The sequence below is a fragment of the Myotis myotis genome, unplaced genomic scaffold (assembly GCF_014108235.1).
Source record: "Myotis myotis isolate mMyoMyo1 unplaced genomic scaffold, mMyoMyo1.p scaffold_m19_p_18, whole genome shotgun sequence".
In the NCBI taxonomy this organism is placed as follows: Eukaryota; Metazoa; Chordata; class Mammalia; order Chiroptera; family Vespertilionidae; genus Myotis; species Myotis myotis.
This window is the reverse complement of record NW_023416322.1, coordinates 42,550,318-42,567,796: the sequence shown is the minus strand read 5'-3', so window position 1 is coordinate 42,567,796 and position 17,479 is coordinate 42,550,318. Positions and strand designations below refer to the sequence as shown.

General features: G+C 60.5%; 2 protein-coding genes across 7 annotated transcripts in view; one reads left to right on the top strand and one right to left on the bottom strand.

Annotated features, from left to right (window-relative positions):
- Positions 1-418: 418 nt before the first annotated feature.
- MRS2 (magnesium transporter MRS2) lies at positions 419-9,299 on the bottom strand. Of its 2 annotated transcripts, XM_036342434.1 has the most exons (11): positions 9,033-9,297; positions 7,288-7,361; positions 6,954-6,990; positions 5,265-5,377; positions 4,774-4,947; positions 3,964-4,094; positions 3,511-3,627; positions 2,568-2,720; positions 2,301-2,418; positions 1,450-1,563; positions 419-962 (listed from the first exon to the last, which is right to left on the bottom strand). In XM_036342434.1, exons 1-11 carry the CDS (start codon positions 9,196-9,198, stop codon positions 852-854), a joined length of 1,308 nt encoding a protein of 435 aa, XP_036198327.1. In that variant the 5' UTR covers positions 9,199-9,297; the 3' UTR covers positions 419-851. The 2 variants fall into 2 exon arrangements, with proteins under 2 accessions (XP_036198327.1, XP_036198328.1); XM_036342435.1 differs by lacking the exons at positions 419-962; positions 1,450-1,563 and adding an exon at positions 1,857-1,995 and having other exon boundaries at positions 9,033-9,299.
- Positions 5,377-17,479, top strand: part of SLC44A3 (solute carrier family 44 member 3) — a 34,670-nt gene continuing 22,567 nt past the window's right edge. For 3 of the 5 annotated variants that reach the window (XM_036342430.1, XM_036342428.1, XM_036342433.1), the window contains exons 1-5: positions 10,722-11,431; positions 11,821-11,928; positions 14,011-14,153; positions 15,341-15,477; positions 15,748-15,841. In XM_036342430.1, coding sequence (XP_036198323.1) covers positions 11,405-11,431; positions 11,821-11,928; positions 14,011-14,153; positions 15,341-15,477; positions 15,748-15,841 — 509 coding nt within the window. In that variant the 5' untranslated portion in view covers positions 10,722-11,404. Of the gene's footprint in view, positions 7,941-10,721; positions 11,432-11,820; positions 11,929-14,010; positions 14,154-15,340; positions 15,478-15,747; positions 15,842-17,479 lie in introns of those variants that run through there. The other 2 variants (XM_036342432.1, XM_036342431.1) reach the window with 2 other exon arrangements.

The window sequence follows — 17,479 nt, the reverse complement described above, 5'->3', positions numbered from 1 at the left end:
GGCTGTCGGGGGAGGAGACAGAGGTGTGTGGGTGGCTGCCTTAAGCTCTGGGCAGAGGGTTAGAGTTAGGGTAGGGTTAAGTCTAGGGGTAGGGTAGGGTTCGTCGAGGCCTAGGGCTAATGTTAGGGCTAGGGGGACCCCTGCCTTGAACCTCCAGAAACAGGAAAGGTTGGGCGTCAAGGACGGCAGCTCTGAGGCGAACAGCCATCAGCCACTGCTCTGACCCAAGCTCTGGTTGAAAGCGAAGGGGAAGGCAGAGCTAGGCATCTCCCCTCCTGCAGCCTGGGGGTGCCCTCCCCCCCCCGCCAGGAACTGAGGACACTCTTTCAGCTCTACTTCCAAAGGCATAGTTGCAGCCAAGCAAACAGCAGTTTGGGGTTGAAAGCTGAAATCTTGATGAACTGGAATCCACATAAAGCTGACGTGAGAGGACCGTGCCCTTTTATTCACCGCCATGAAGGGAGCGAGTGGAAGACACTAAGGCGCTGCCCGCGGCCCCAGCACGGACTGCGGAGTGTGAGGCTGGTGTGCGCGGCCAGCCCTCGCCGCCTGGGCAGGCTGTTCGCGGACGGGCCCGTCTCCGCACCGCGGCTGCTGGACACTCCTTTTCTCGATGCGCATGGAGTCAGGTCCAGGCCGCACCGCGGTTCAGTCAGCCCCTGCCTGCCTCCGGCTGTGAAGGCAGCTCTGCAGGCTGCAGAGTCCTGGCCTCTGACCAAGAAGCCCCTGGTCTCCTCGGAGCCCGGAAAGCGCGGTCACGTCCTGGTCGGTCGCTCGCCGGGCCTCCCTCGGACGACAACGTCGCTCTGTGCTTGGCTCGGTCTCACCAGCGACTGCCGTGCAAGCCGCGCTCACCGGGGCGTGAGGACGCTCCTGCTGGACCCCAGCCCGTCCGGCCTGAGGCTGGGCTTCGTGTCCAGCCGCCCGTCTGCCCGCAGTGTCTTCCTAGGCAAGGAGGCCACCTGAGCAGAGCAGGAAGCAGCGTGTTAGTGGTGTCTTTCCTACAAGGCAGGCCATCCCGTCACCGCTGAGGGGACCCGCCCACGGACCAGTGTGTCATGTGGGACGGGAGAAAGGGCAGTAACCTCTCTTCTCCCAGTGACAACGCTGGCGCCTGCGTTTCCGTTTCGTAATGAAGCCGCAGCAGGGTCACTGCCATCTCCTGGGCTGCGGTGCTTGTCCCCACGTCCCCCCGTCCCCCCTCCTCCCCCCAGCAAGCAGTCCTCCGTGTTCTGGGCAGCTCCTAAGTGCTTCACACACATTGTCTTACTCAGCTTCCCTAACCCCGCGAGGCAGGTGGTGCTGACGTGACTGGCGGTGGGGAACCGAGTGGCTTTGAGGCATTAAATAACTGCTCAGGGTCCAGGAGTCAGCCTGACCCACACCGGCTGTGGCGTGACAGCCATGGCTGTGACCGCTCGGCCTCCGGCTGGGACCCGCACTACGTACCATCGGAGGCACGGGAGCCTCTAGCTGCCGCCCGAGGAAGGACAGCAGCCGCCTCCAGATCAGGCCACTGCCCATGAACATGATCCCGGTGATCAGCCAGAACACCCTGTGGTCCTGGAAGAAAGCAGCGTGCGTGTGGATCACGGAGGCCCTGGGGGAGGTTCGTCTGGTTCTGACCTTGAGGGCATCCAGGGCTACTGAACCACTGGAGGCCGGAGTGGCCTCAGGTTCATGTCTCTTAACGACCACTTTTCAAGGTGAACAGGGGTCCCGATGGAGACCATGGGCAGCGCAGGCTGGCAGCCAGAGACACGGCCCGTTGGACTCGCCAGGACACACAACCAGAGCCAGAGCGTGCTGAGCACAGGGTCGGGTTCATGCCTAGGAGTCTGACAGGGACGAGCCGAGCCCGGCCAGCGCCACGCCACGTTCCCATGCCAGGTGCAGAGCAGAGGGACTGCAGGTCTCTGGGTTCAAATGCGACTGTGACGCTCAAGCTCTGCCCTGGACAAGTTACTGACGTTTTCTGGGCCTCACTGTTCTCATCTGTGAAGTGGGAACAATCACGCCCACTTTCAGAGCTGTGACGGCTGAGCCACACGCTGTGCCACTGGCCAGGGCGCTGCCTGCCTCCCGCACAGCCAGCGTGACTCCGTCTGAGAAGCAGGAAGCCTGCTGTCTGTGCCATGGAGACAAGGTCTGGAGCCTGCCTGGCTGTGGACGGGCCAGAGAGCACATTTCCTGTCCCGAGGGGAGTGGACAGTGAAGACCTCCTTTTTAAAGTCTGTTTTAAAAACGGACCTTCAAAACATGAAAAAACAACCCCTGGCTCACTGAAACAACACCCTCACCTCCTCAAGGGACGATTCCAAATTCATTCCAAAGGCAACTCCGATCAGGCCGAAGAGCGAGAGCGAGAAGGTGCCCATGGTCAGCTGCAGGTTCAGCCGCATCATGACGTTGCGGTGGCTGCGGGACAGCGTCGGGTCAGCCGGCCCACGGCCAGGGCCCCCGGGGCCTGCAGGCACTGCCCGCCCCCAGGAGCCAGGCTCACGCTGGCCGGCCGGCCGGCTGCGGCTGGCGCACCTCTCCCTGAGCGGCCCCTCCGCCGCGCCCACCTGTCCAGGTTGAGGAAGATGACACTCTGTGAGTCGTCGATCAGCGCCCGCAGCTCGCGGGCCGCGTGCGCCAGGTCCTCGGCCAGCCGGTGGCAGTTCTCCAGCAGCAGCTCCATCTCCTCCGCGTGGTCGATGCCCGCGCTGCTCTGCTCACTCCAATCACAAGCGCCACGTAAGCAGCGCCCACGCGCCACACACCCAACCCCCGCGTGAGCACATGACGCTCGCTCCCAGCGAGCCCACTCGCCTACCCTGTCTGTCACGGCCGTCTGAGGGCCGTCCCCTGACCCCGAGCACCACACAGGGAAGTCCCCACACAGGCCCCTGCTGCACAGGGAGGGAGCCCCACTACCCGTGACAGCGACATCCAGACGTGTGACGCGGACGGACGGGTACAAGTTAGTACAAACCAGTGAACCAAAACCACAGGCCGAGGACGAAGGCAGAGATTCCCTGCCCCAGGCCCTGGCCCCGAACAGAGCGATGTTATGAGGATGCGACACAGCTTTTCCCCCCCAGGAGGCGGGGCGAGCTCCACCAGCCACGCTGCCGCCTGGCAGAGGAGACCCGCCCAGGACACAGCGAAGGGCGACAGCATGTCCCCGTTTCTGCTGCTAGTCCTTGCTGGGCCCAGCTCTTGTCATCTCAGCTTCCTTATGGGAGAGAGGTGACGCTTAAACCTGCAGACCGTCCTCTGTGCACATTACAAAGCGTCTGTGAGAGTTTCTGACCCTGATCTACAGACAACAGTGGAACACCGAGTGCAGGAGCCCCAAGCTCCGAGCCCGAGGGCCCTGAGGGAGGGCCCAGTGCCCGGAGGGAGGACCAGTGCCCGGAGGAAGGCTAAGGGCCCGCGAGGGGATGGCTAAGGGCCCCCGAGGGAGGCTAAGTGCCCCGAGAAGAAGGAGCTCGCCCTGGGAGTCGGGGCAGGAAGGCCACTCACAAGACCTCGGGGTCGCTCCACTTGCTGAGGCAGAGCTCCTCCAGCCGCTCCTCGTCGTCCAGGATCTCCAGGATCGCCTCCTTGAACATCCGGACGTCCGTCTCCAGCTCGGACAGGCTGAAGGGCAGGTGCATGGGCGTGATGGCGCCATGGACTACGGACCCGTGTCACCATGAGGACAGTGCCCCCCCTCGCACACAGGGATGTGTCAGCGGTGCTCTGCCTTCTACACGCAGACCGAGAACTGAGCCCCCAAGCAGGGCCTGGACAGAGCCGGACGCAGCCTTCCTGCCCCATCACCCTTCCCTCCACTCGGCGCCCTGACAGGAAGTCACCATCAGCAGCACTCGCTGGCACTTTAAAGACCAGGATGACCCCACGGATTGTGTGTCTGGGCTGACACTACACACGTCACTGAGAACCAGGACAGGGAAGTGCCGGACACCTGCTCACCTTTTGCCGTTTTGCAGCAGGATGTGCAGTTTGCTTCTGTCCACAGAGGAGTGTTTGGGGTCCACTAACGCCTCCAGCGTGTCGAGGATCCGGGGCTCCAGCAGGCGCAGCTTCCCCTGCAGCTTGCTGATCTAGAGCAACATGACCTCGTGTGAGAAGCCAACCTTTTCAGAACGCTCAGGGCCAGTGAGCCCTGGGGTCAGACACCGTCTGGAACAGCTGGGGCAGTGGGTAATGCTGCAGAGTGCGACCTACAGGAACGGCTGTCCCGGTGGCCCAAACACCCGTCTGCTGGGGACAGAGGACCAGGCACATGCTGTTACCAGGCTCGCCCCTGAGGGGGACTAACTCCTGTCACAAAAGGCGGGAGGATCGATTAAGTGGAAGGAAATCCGCCCTTCCGTGGTTACAACTCGAACTTCCATTTGGTAAATGCATCTGCTCTTTGTAAACAGAGTACAGTCCAAACTCCTATGAACAAAACTCTTTGGAAACTAAAACACAGCTTGACTTAAAAATAAATCGGTGTGAAGTCAGAAGTGCTCCTTATCCAGGCCCGCGGCATGGGGCGCCCGGCGGGTGCGCACTGAGACAGCCGTGCCAGCGGCTACGGCGCCGGGACCCGCCCCTGCCGCGGGAACCGCAGTGAGACCGACGGCACACATTCCAGCAGATGCACCTCCCGCCGGGCAGCTGCGCCCATGGCAGCTCCTCTCCTCGCCCTCGCCTGCGCTGTCCTGGCCTAACGTGTCTTCCTCCTCGGCAGCATTTGGACCAGGACCAATGCAGCCAGCTGCATGACGGGCTTACCCGGTACTGCAGGAGTGCTTCCATGGCTCTGAACTCAAAGGGCAGAGGGTACGTGACCAGCTGGCCCTCTCCGGCCAGCTGCGCGGGGAGCTCCCGGAACAGCCACTGCTCCAGGTTTAAGTGACGATAATCCAGGATCAGGAGACACTCGGGGGTGATCACCGCTTTCAGGTACTGCGGGGAAAGAGGGTGTGACAGGCGAGGGTTCTACAAGGACGGTGCCCGTTGTGCTAGAAGAGCAACACAGGAAGGAGCCTGTGCCACTGCGTCAGTGATATAAAGCCTACAGGGTGGTTTCTTCACACCTTTTCCAACATTTTATTATGAAAATGTTTATACAGAAAAAGTACACAGTGAACACCCACGTCCGTGCCATCTACACAATGAAATGGCGGCTAGCTTTGTTTTGCCGCATGCTTCCCTACCCGCCTCAGAGCTGCGTCTGTTCCAGAGTCACTTTAAGCCGGGCTGACGGCGCCGGGAGAGCTCACCTCCATCCTCAGGATGATCCTGTTGTTTCTGGTGGCGATGCTCACGAGGTGCTGGAAGCGCAGATCTCTGGCCTGAAGACCTAACTCTTGGTACAAGTCCGTTTTCTTCCTTTCTGAAAAAGAAAGGTTTTCAAGAAAAAGAAGTGGCTGGTCTAATCCAGCAAAGAGCTTAGTCTTCGTATCAGAGCACCCCCCCCCAAATCAAGATAGTGTGTTATTACCAGAAACCAAAGATAGCAGGAGTGTTTTAAATGCCTGTTTTTACCTCAAGGACACACTCAGGCTAACGCTAGTCTGACTCTAGTATTCTTCCTCCTCCTTCCCCGCTTTATGAAGCCTCTCTGTGCGCAGGCGCTCCCCGGGGCGGAAATAGAACCACGCGCGCCTGGCAGAGGGGTGTGGCACCTTTAACAGGACCTGCATTCTGTTATTTCTCACTCCCTTATCACCTTCGATATTTTAAATCTGGGAACAGAGAGGTTCAATTTTCTTTCTTCTTGGACTAACACAAAACGAGAAAAAGTCCGTCCTCAGACTAGACTCTCGGCCTGAAAACTCAATGTATTCCCCAAGAGGAAGCAGGTCCCAAGCGGTGGTACTGGCGACACTACTGTCTGCACCTGTCCAGTCGAACCACAGGTGTGGCAGCGCTCCAGGCAGAACAGCCTTCGAAGGAGCTACTGAACAAAAACACCGAAACGTGTCCGAGGACCTCAGGAACAGCAGGAGGGGTCATGGAGGGGTGCGTGGGAGACCCGAGCCTGCCTCCGAGGTCAGACCGTGAAGGGATCGTGACACTTTAGAAACAGTGACCAGCAGAGCCCAGCGCCCACCCGCCCCTCGTCTCCTGTCCCCCACTGTTGGTGGAGGCCCCTCGTCTCCTGTCCCCCACTGTCAGTGGAGGCCCCTCGTCTCCTGTCCCCCACTGTCGGTGGAGGCCCCTCGTCTCCTGTCCCCCACTGTCGGTGGAGGCCCCTCGTCTCCTGTCCCCCACTGTCGGTGGAGGCCCCTCGTCTCCTGGCCCCCACTGTCGGTGGAGGCCCCTCGTCTCCTGTCCCCCACTGTCGGTGGAGGCCCCTCGTCTCCTGTCCCCCACTGTCGGTGGAGGCCCCTCGTCTCCTGTCCCCCACTGTCGGTGGGGGCCCCTCGTCTCCTGTCCCCCACTGTCGGTGGGGGCCCCTCGTCTCCTGTCACCCACTGTCGGTGGGGGCCCCTCGTCTCCTGTCCCCCACTGTCGGTGGGGGCCCCTCGTCTCCTGTCCCCCACTGTCGGTGGAGGCCCCTCGTCTCCTGTCCCCCACTGTTGGTGGAGGCCCCTCGTCTCCTGTCCCCCACTGTTGGTGGAGGCCCCTCGTCTCCTGTCCCCCACTGTTGGTGGAGGCCCGTGACTCCGCCTCCCCCAGAACACGGGGGGCATGGCTGCGGACCAGGAGTGAAGAAGAGACGGAGGGAAGAGTGTTCCTGTGCCTTTAACGTCCGGGCAGAGCACGAGTGGCCCTGAGGACAGTCCAGGCACCGCAGCCCCAATGAGGACAGACGGACACGCTGCACAAAGACCGCTCCCTGCACGCACCCATCCACGCTAAGGGTGCTCTGTTCACAGCACCACCTGCCATTCCTTGATTTCCGTCAGACTCACGCATTCAGTGATTAAAAAGAGACGATGCAGAAGAAACGTGAAGATACTCACCAAAAGACGTCACATTTCCTCCTTTGTCAAATTTTGTCTGAAGAGAGATAATAAAAACAAAATATTTTTTTCCCAAATCAGTAAACTCTCTGGTATCACACCATATGGTACTATATCCCACAAACACTGACATACACATGGAAACCCCACTGCCCTTGTTTGGGTTAAAGTCGGTTCTGAGTGAAGGGTTGAAACTCCCTTTTCCTTTGCTGGACACGCTGACCGGGGGCTCTGGAGTTGTCAGTGAAGTCCCACTGGCTGAGCACAACCCCAGGATGAGACGACGCAGGAGAAGTGCTGTCTCTAAGTTATCAGGCGCCTGGCACGCACTCACCACAGTAAACACGGGGGCGACGCTGGCGAGCGTGGCCTGAGCGGCATCGGACGTTCTCAGCAGGTGCGTTTCACCTGGAGAATGAATGAGAGAATTCCGTCAGTCCACGACTGGCTGTCACATGTGGCCTAGAGACAGCTCTCAGGAACGTGGTCTGCAGACTATTCTGCTATTTTTTAAATCTTTTCCTGGAGGAGAAAACACTCATGTGTGCAGTTTGCAGGTGCGTATGTTCGGTTCAACGGGGAAAGGTTTTCAGACGGCTTCGGTGAGGCAGAATTACGGTGGGTTCCCACCACCGTCCTTCCTAATCACCTCCGAGCTGGGTGAACAAATGTTCAACGCGGTGTTGAGACGAAAAGGAAAGGCCCATCTTTTCTGCATAATTTAAAAGGCTCCTCATGCGCACGGCGTCGGGGGGCGTATGTTAGGACGCAGGTCCCAAGTGCCCGGACCCCACACTCCAGGATCAGGTGGGTTGCTTGACCTACGCACTAGGGAACCTACGGACTTGACTTCCTTGTAATAACTTCTTTTCCACAGACACTTTACTGTGGCTACGTGCAAAATACCAACGGAACCGGAATGAAGGCAACGCTACTTGAAAATCAATTTAAACCGCGTGACTGGACTGCGCTGACGGGAGCTCTGAGGTATCACCAGGTCCATTCCGCACCTAACAAAAAGCACTGTTCAAAGCCATGAACCCGAGGGGAGCGGGCGGAGGTGGGAAAACACTTCCCATTATCCGATGCTTCCCAAGCAGACACTCAGCTCTGATCCCCGCCTCCCGCCCTACAGTCTACGATGCTGTCCTTTCTTAGCCCCCAGGCCTGTTGTTACCCATTTGCAAAGTGCAGACCGCATTTTAAGGGTCAGCATTTCCCAGGGCGGAGATTCTGCATCTCAGTGTTTGCCCTAAAACACCAGCCGGGCCTGGCTGCTTTGGCTCAGTGCTCAGAGGTGGGCCTGCAGCGGGGGTTCAAGTCCCAGTCAAGTGCAGGAGGGACCCCAGCTGTAGGTTCCCCAGCCCTGGGAGGGGTGCGAGCAAGAGGCAACCAATCGATGCCCCCCCCCCGCCCGCCCCCGCCACTCTCTCTAGAAATCAATGGAAAAAATGTCCTAGGGTGAGAATTTTTTAAAAAGAGACCTCTGACTATTAAATTATAAGCAATAACAAAAAAAAACCATCGGACGGGCTGAACCCGGGGAGCGTGGCTGGGAAGGAGGTGGAGGCGCCGGGTTGCGTTGGGAGCGCAGCCGACTGCCGGCAGCGCGAATGGGGAAGCCGGGCGCTTCAAGGCCGCGGGCTGCTCGGCCACATGAGCACCGCGCGCTCCGGTTGGTGGAAATGCCGGCGATCGTCGCGCTTCATCATCCGGCGAAGACGCACCGCTCCCGTCCCTCCTCCGGCCGCACCGACCCGCCGGCGGTCGGCCGCACTTGACACCACAGTCCGCCCTTGCTCGGTGCGGTTCTTACCCAAGTCTCCCCAGGGCGACCCACCCCGTTCCCGGGACAAGCGGAACGGCGCCCGCGAGGAGGACACCTATCCAAGTATTTCAGGCGGCGGGGCCCGATCCTGACTTCCCAGCTGTCACGAAGAGTAAGGGCGACGCTGGATTCAAAAACGACGGGTGCCCCGGGCGCTTCGGGCGGGAGCTCTGCCCCGGGACCGCGAAGAGGAAGGGCCGGCCAGGGGCCCGAGGTCACCGCGGAGTCCGGGGCTGCGGGCGGGGCCGTACCTGCCAGGCGGGGCCCGCGCGGTGCGCCGGACAGCGCGGCCCAGCTCCCTCCAAGGGGTCCGGCGGCGCGCGCGGGGGTCAGGCCCCAGGCCGGAGCGCACAGGACGCGCGGGGGCAGCCGCAGCGCGCGCGGCAGGAGCCGGGGCAGGCCCCGCAGGCATTCCATGGCGCGGCAGCGAGGCGGGGGCGGCAGCGAGCGCCCAGCCCGTCATGCCGGTCGCTGGCGGGTCAGCGGCACTTTGCGGCCCGCGCACGCGCCCAAGGTCCCGCCCTCCCCGCCGCGCACGCGCACGCTCCCAAGGTCCCGCCCTCCCCGCCGCGCACGCGCACGCTCCCGAGGTCCCGCCCTCCCCGCCGCGCACGCGCACGCGGGACGGCCCTGCCTGCCGCGCCAGTGCCGTGCGCGCTGCGCCAGCGCCTCACTTCCTGCGCATGCTCGGAAGGGGCCGTGGGAGCGCGCGCGTCCCGCCCAGGTGCGGGAGGAGGGGCGGGCTCGGCCAGGTGGGGCGCGCTACCTGCCCGAGGCGAGCGGAGGAGCCCAGGCGGGGCCCTGCGGCCCGGGCGCCGCTGGTTTCCGTGAACTAGCGGGAGAGCTCCGTGCTTGGTTGCGCGGGTGGCGGCCCGGGGGTCACTGGACTTGTCCGTCTCCTCCCCGCGTAGCTCAGCTGGCGGCCAGGCCGGGGTCTCAGGTGCAGGTGCTCTGCACTGGGAGGAGCTGATGTCGGGGTGCCCCTTGTGGTGTTTGGAGGACGGTGACACCCTAAATCCTGTCGTTGCTTCCGCACAGCTGCGCCGGGACCCCCTCAGTTCTGCGGTTCCCAGGAGTGCGGTCCACTGGGGAGGCGGGGCCTGTGCTCCGTCCTGTCCTTTCATTTATTACCAGTTCCCGAAGTAATGACTTTGCCCCTAGAATCTTCTAAAGGCAATCAATCGATGAGGCTTTATTTCTATGTGATTGTGAGTTTATTAATATAAACATATTTGGTGTGTTCCAAGAACAGGGTATTTATATTCTAGGGGTTTTTTAGGGTCTGGTATAAGACAGGTCTCTTTTTTTTTAAAATAACCATTTGGGACTAGCCAATGCTTTGTTAAAAATTCATTTTAGAGCCTCGCAGGTGTGGCTCCGTGGATAGAGCGCTGGCCTGCCCACTGCAGGGTCCCGGGTTCGATTCCGGTCAAGGCAGGTGCCTGGCTGAGGGTTGATCCCGGACAGTGGCCGCGGCGCTTGCAGGAGGCAACCAATCGATGTGTCTCTGTCTCCCCCTCCCTTCCACTCTCTCTACAAATCAATGGAAAAGGATCCTCAGGTGAGGATTAACAACAACATTTTTATTTTAAAAATATTTTTTAGCCCTCACTGGTTTTGGTCAGTGGATAGAGCATCAGCCTGCGGACTACAGGGCTCCAGGTTGGATTCCGGTCAGGGCACATGCTGGGGTGCGGCTCATCCCCAGAGGGGAGCGTGCAGGAGGCAGCTGATCGATGATTCTCATGATTGATGTTTCTCTCTCTCCCTTCCCCTTCCTCTCTGAAAGCAATAAAAAGTACTTTTATTGCTTTCAGGAAGGGAGAGGGAGAGAGAGAGAAACATCAATGATGAGAGAGAATCATCCATCGGCTGCCTCCTGCACGCTCCCCTCTGGGGATGAGCCGCACCCCAGCATGTGCCCTGACGGGAGCCGGGGTCTGCTGTTGCTTCAATTCCGCTAACATCTCAGTCGTAAAGGGAGGGATAAGACTGTCCCCAGACCAGGCGAGGGAGGCGCAGACCCCGAATTCTTCCAGCGCCCCCAGCATCTCCCGCCCCCACACCTGGAGGCCTCCTTCAGCCCCGCACCCCAGGGTTTCCTTCTTCACATACTTCCTACACCGCGTTTGACTGGTAGCTTCGGTTTCTCAGGACAGACTGTGGGGGTCCTGGTGGGGTCCGCAGACACCCGCCTTGAGGGCGTCCCTGGAGTGTCGGGGTTCAGCCCCTCGCCCCCCAGTTTGCCGGCTCCGTCCCCTGGGCTCCCCTCACTGCCGACAGGGAGACGGTCTGTCTGCCGTGGGCGCTCTGTGATGCCCGCGAAGCAGTTCGCACAGCACCTGCCCGGCCAGTGCTGCTCACCTGTCGGAGGGGGACCCGCCGCACCTGCCCGGGCCCTCCGGGCGGACGGACGGACGGACGGACTGGCCAAAGCCTCCTGCTTCCCGCTGCGGCAGGTGGGCGGCGGGGGGCGGCGCCTCTCCTTCCCGAAGGGGCCGGTTCCGTGGAGCCACCCGCGCTCGGAGGCCGCCGCCGGGGGCGCTGCGCCTCTGCCCACCGCTCGCCCCGGGTTTGCCCGCTGCGGGCGCTGCGTGGCCCCCAGTCCCGCCTGGAGCGCAGGATGCGGTGCCTCGGGGCCCAGAGCCCGGTGAGTGCCGCTCGGGGGAGGGGAGGGGAGGGGAGAGGAGGGGAGGGGAGGGGGGGACTCGGGTCCCACCTGCGCGCACCTGCCCCGCTCTGCACCGATATAGCCCTGCGCGCACGCCGAGCCCTGGGACCCTTGGCGGGCTCCTCGGACCCCACTCTGCTGGGGCGCTGGCGGGGGGAGGCTGGCCTAGGGGTGCGACCTCGGGCGGCCCCCAGGTGCACCGCCAGGTTGGGACTTAGCGGCGAGGAGCAGGTGTTTGCGAGCTCCCAGAACAAACACACACACAAAGGACATTCCTCAGCGCAGTCCTCCAGCAAGTTTGGGCCGCCCCAGGTGGGACCCACAGGTGACCGCGCCCTTTCTTCCGCGCTCCCCTCTTTTCCTGGCAGGTTTCTGCAGAGAGAACCCCCCGGCGAAGAGAGTGGCGGCCTCAGATTTACAGGAAATGCACCGACAAGGCCTGGCTGCTCCTGTTCTTCCTCTTCTGGGCGGGATTGGTGAGCGTGGCCGCCTGGCGGGGAGGAGACCGGTGTGTGGGTCCCCACAGAACTGTGCCCCACCTGTAAATCGCACGGCTAGGCCTTTCCTGGGGGAGCCTAGGTGTGTGTGTGTGGGGGGGGGGGTCGGTCCAGGTGAAAGCTGGTGCCACCATGGGAGGCACCTGCCTAGGGCAGGATGAGCGCTATCCCGGAACGCTGGTCAGGTGCGTCGCTCACCTGGACAGCTGCCTGGTCCTGCAGGGCTTCCGAACAGAAGGCTTGGTTAGGGGCCAAGGCCATGGGGTAGGAGGAGAGGCTGTGGGGTGGGAGCGGGGAGATGGGATCGTTTCTTAGCCCGCGTGCCGTCTCTCTTCCACACTCACTTCGTGGAGGTGCTCGTACCACCTCAGCCCCCAGGTTAAAATGTCCCTCAGGCGTTTGCTGTTCCTTTAACACAGGACAGCCCAAGGTGAGCCTGGACATAGATGACTCTTAGCCGAGGGAGGCAGGCCTGTGCCACGAACCCGCTAGTGCGGTAGCTGATCACTGCCCCCACCCCCCACCCCCCACCCCCAGTTTCTTTCCGGTTTCCAGGTATGTGGTTGCTGGCAGACCTCCCCAGGCTGTGCTGCTTGGTCCTGGGTGTGTCCCGTGGAAGCGGGATCTTGTGGCTCTGCACTGCCTTAGAGTTGTGGGAGCAGCAGGGAGAGCCTCCCTCACCCCCACAGGCCGCCGGGTGAAACCGTCCATGGCGATGGAGGCTGCATTTGCTGCCTGGCGGGTGGTTAACCCACAAAGCCCGCTGTTAGCACCAGCGAGGAGTGCCTGTGCTGAGAAGCGATGAAGTGGAATAGATTCTAAGATGCCATGTTCCTCTTCCCCATTCCTCTTTCCTTAGAAAAGCGTTGGTTGTTGACTTTCCCAACTGGTTCCACATAGACAGGCCGGGCCGTACAGGTGTAACCGGGCGTCTGTGTTGCCCGTATCGCGGCCCTGGGGCTGCCCACAGGTGGCTGGTGTTTCTGCCGGGGCCCCTGTCCCGCCGGCACCGGGCAGCTTGGACCTGGGGCTCCTGTGTTACTTAACGGTCTTCCCCAGCCCCTGCGTGGTTCAAACCTAGACGGCACCGCTGCGCTCCCGGCCCGGCGGCCGCTGGGTCAGCACAGCCTGCACAGTGACGGGCCATCTGAGAGGGGCCCTCAGAGCAGGCCATTTGCCAAGTAACCGGAGGCTTCCCTGTGCCCGTGCCCTTCCTCCGTCAGATCCGCGCCCTTCCTGAGCGGACCGGCTTTTAGTAGCTGCTGCCACATTGTTAAAGGGCAGACGGAAAACAGCACGGGGCCTGTTCCTCCTGCCTCTGCGGGGCGGCCTCTCTGTCCCCGGCTCGGTCCCTGGCCCACCCTGGGCCCTGCAGGCTGTTGCTCTGGTTTCTAAGTGAACGAGTGCGGTGCGGACCCCCTGCAGCATTTGGCTGGGACAGTGCGCGTGGGAAGCGCATGGTGTCCCAGGGCACGTCCCCGGAGGCGCGCTGCGTCCTGAGTCCCGGGTGGTGCTCTGTGCAGCGTGCGCGGCTGGGACACCCACGCCCCATGTTTGTGTTCGCGGAAGATCTGACAGTCTGCTAGGCCTGTCAGTGCTTGTCACTGGGACTGAACTTTTGAGGTGGAATTTCAAATATTCCACATTCACTGTGAAATCGGATAAAAGTGACTATCAACTGCCAGGTGTTCTCGTCCGGCAGAATTGTTGGTGTATATCAGCTGTGTCGCCTCAACCCTTGAGGGCCAGTTTTTGTAAGACAAGAGCAGAAAGGGGGCGAGGAGAAGAGGAGGAAGGGAGGGGAGGAAGGAAGGAAACCTGGGAAAGGTAGGAAGGGAGGAGAGAAGAAGGGTTGGACGGGTGGACGGACAGACGTCTGAAAACTCGGGGAAAGAAGTGGCAGAGCCCTGGCCCTTGGATAAAAGCCGGGTGACCTGGGGAACGTGTGAGGGGAGCACCTTGATGCCCCCCAGTTTGTTTGGTTTCATTCATGTCAACACTGGGGGGGGGGTGCCCCTGCGCCCCTGGCCAGGCTCTCATGTGCCACCTGGGCTTTCCCAGATGTTCATCACGGGCTCCGCGGTGGCGGCCGGAGCCACGGGGAGGCTCCTCTTCGGCCACGACAGCTTCGGCAACGTGTGCGGCAGGAAGAACTCCCCCGTGGAGGGGGCCCCTCTTTCCGGGCAGGACATGACCCTAAAAAAGTAAGTGTCCACGTGAGCCTCCAACCTGCAGGGGGCTCCATGCCACACTTTGCGTCCATTGGTCATTCTGAGCCTGGGACCGTTTTCCCGTTAAAACTCTGAGGCCACGGCTTCAGAATCAACAGCCCTCGGATCAGACTCGGCTCTGCTGCCTGTCGGCTGTGCGCCCTCGGGCAGAGCCCGTCACCTCTCTGAGCTGAGTTTCCATCCGGTGAAGCCTGGTTCATTATCCCCCCTGCCAGGCTGTGGCCAGGATCCCGAGACACTGCCCGAGCTACGGCTCGCTGAACGCTGGTTGTTGCCGTCCTCCGCCTCCTCGTGTGTCAGTCCAGTGGCATGTGAGCACGGGCACACCATCCCCAGTGCTGTTTCCATGGAGAAACGCCCGCGTCCCGACTGGGAGCGCCGGGACTGTCCCTCCCCCGCCCCTGTCTGCACTCTCATCCGTGGCCCGAGGCGCAGGGAGAGGCAGGCCTCAGGTTCACAGCCTCCCCTCCTGCGGCTCTGGGTCCAGCTACTCTGAAGTAGATGGACTCGGGGCAGAGGTGCTTCCTGCGGGTTTCCTAGAGCGGACTGTGCGCTGCCCGCCTCCAGCCCCCTGGGAGGTCCAGGCGGCCCCTTCCCATCTCAGGCGGCTCCTGCTGTTGTCCCCCAGAAAACGCGGAGCTGGACAGGGATGTTAGGTAAAATGTTTCATGTACATTTGTGCATGCTACTAGCAAAGTCCGTAGAGACAAGTCTAGCTTCATTATTATTTATTTTTAAAGTAAGTCTTTATTGATTTTAGAGAGAGAGGAAGGGACAGGGAGAGAGAGAAACATCAATGATGAAAGAGAGACATCGATCGCTGCCTCCTGCACCCCTACCTGGGATCGAGCCCACCACCCAGGCATGGGCCCTGACCGGGACTCTAACCGGTGACCCGGCTTGTGGGTTGCAGCTCAACCACTGAGCCCCGCCCGATAGTTAACAGTTGAATGTGGCTCCTGCTGTGATGGGGGAGTGTGTGTGTGTGTGTGTGGGGGGGGGGTGGCGCGTGGCGCGCACTGACTTCTCGGAGGCATTCGTCGTGAGGCTTTGCTCCTTACACCTGCATCTGGTAGCTTGTGGCTATTTTTTAAGGCCCACGCTGACCCCCAGGAGAAGACCTGCTCTGAGGCGGTCCCCTCCTGTCTCCTGTCTCCCAGACATGTGTTCTTCATGGATTCCTGCCACCTGGACGTCAAGGATGGCCAGCTCGGCTCCACCGCCCTCTGCGTGGCCAGCTGCCCCGAGGAGCAGCTCGACACCCTGGAAGAAGTGCAGCTCTTCGCCAACAACACTGGTGGGTGCCGAGGGGCCCCGAGGGCGGGCCCCGCCCCAGGGGGGGGCTGCGGTGGGGTCACCTGTGTACACCTGCCAGAGACAACCTGCCCTGAGGGCCCCTCTTGACCTTAGGGGTCACCTGTGCTCTGTCTCTAGGTCCCCCACAGGCCCTTTCTAGATCCCAGGGATTCATCCCGTCTCCGCACAGTTTTGTACAAGGACGGGTTGCTGTGCTGGCTCCCCCAGGGACAGGGACAGGTCCTACAGTCTGCATATCTCCTGCTCCCAGGGTCCTTCCTGTGTGTGTACAGCTTGAGTCCCGCCAACTACACCCAGAATCCCGGTGCAGCCTCACTGTGCCCCAGGCTCCCAGTGCCTCCCAGGTAAAAGCCCATAGGGCTCCTGTCTGTCAACAAAGGTGATTGGGTGCCTGGCCCTGTCTATCACTCTTCTAGGCATTGTGGGAGGGGCAAAGGAGAGAGCATGGAGCTGTCTGCAGGGAGCAGGTTGGCCAGAGGCCAGGGACCAACCAGGTGGGGCTGTTTGTAGCGTTTGTAAGGACAGCGGGGTGGGAACCAGGCCGAGCAGGAGGAAACAGCAATAAGGTGCATGTGGTCCTCACACGGCACCTGGAGCCAGCAAGAGCGATGCATGCGCGTGTTAACGTAAGAAACATTCAGACCCGGAAAGAGTTTTTGTGAGTTTGAGCCAAATTGTTGACAATGGCCAGGAAGCAGGATCTCAGTGGATTGGGACAGTGCCCTGAGAGTGGCGGGTTTCACCTTGTTGTAAACATCACAATCCAAGGAGGGGACGCAAGTGGGCACTGAATCCATTGGTGATGGATTAGGGGGCGGGAGAAGGCAAAGGGGGGAACCCTGGGATTGGGTAAAAGTGAAATGATGGACACAGGCTGCCTCTACACAGGTGGGTGCAGGGTAGTTACAGTCAGCAACTAACACGCTAACAGTCACAGTGAGGGAACCTGTGGTCTCCGCCCTGGTGACCAGCTGTGCCCTGAGGGGTGGGGAAAAGGGAAGTTACTAGTTACCCTGACTTTCCCGAGGTGTGTTATCTTAGATGCAAAAGGACAACAGGCTCAGGAAAGACGGAAGTTGGTCTTTGTCAGGGAGGACACTGGCCTAGGACATGACTACCCACCATAGACTGCTTTCTTATTTAAAGAGTTTTAATTTCCAATGGAACTCCCATGGGACCCAGCGATCCCACTTCTAGGAATATATCCTAAGAAACCAGAAAAAGTGTATGCACCCCCATGTTCATAGCAGCTCAGTTTACAATAGCTGAGATCTGGAAAGTCCATCATCAGATGAGAGGGTAAAGCTGTGGTCCATCTACACCACGCAACCCTGCGCAGCCGTGAAAGAACGCTGACCCTCTGCAGCAGCGTGGGTGCGCCTGGAGAGCAACACCTCTGTCACAAAGTAGAATCCACTGACTTTTGCCTTTTTATTGCAACCAGGCATTCCTGGGTTTTTTTTAGAATTTGCATATTCATTCACACTGTGATATTCTGCACCGTCACACAGATGTTTTTCCTATTTCCCTTGACCATCACATGCCTCTCCTGGATGCATTTGTAACCTATTAGGATACCGAGCCCTGGTGTCAGGCTGCCACGGTGTGGGTGTGAGTTTTTATTTTTAGCTACTTAGGTAATCTTGAACAGATTCTCTACCTCTACCTTCTAGTTTCCTCCTTAACCACGTGGGGAAATCCTCATACTCCCATTACTCATTCAAAGCAGTTTACGAAGCAAGAGCCCTGTGCCCAGCGTGGTGGCTAAAGCGGGGAACACAGTATAGCAGGGAGTGAGTACACACAGGCCCCCCTCGCCCCGAGCCTTTCCATTCTGTAGCCGTGTCGGCCCCGTCCCCGTCCTCCTAAGAACCACGTGAACAGGCGTCTCCATCAGGCTCAGCTCTCCCACGCTGTTTCTGTGACCACGCGAGAGGCAGGGCTCCTTGGGAGTGTGGCCTGGCAGAGGCCCCCTTGGACTC

What these genes read in the sequence shown, in the direction of transcription:
- MRS2 (XM_036342434.1), bottom strand. Translation starts at nt 9,198, where the DNA reads ATGGAATGCCTGCGGGGCCTGCCCCGGCTCCTGCCGCGCGCGCTGCGG. An exon ending in GGATCATCCTGAGGATGGAG is followed by an intron (nt 4,948 to 5,264) that starts GTGAGCTCTCCC and finishes CTTTCCCCGCAG; the next exon opens with TACCTGAAAGCGGTGATCAC. An exon ending in AGGCTCCCGTGCCTCCGATG is followed by an intron (nt 963 to 1,449) that starts GTACGTAGTGCG and finishes TGCTCTGCTCAG; the next exon opens with GTGGCCTCCTTGCCTAGGAA.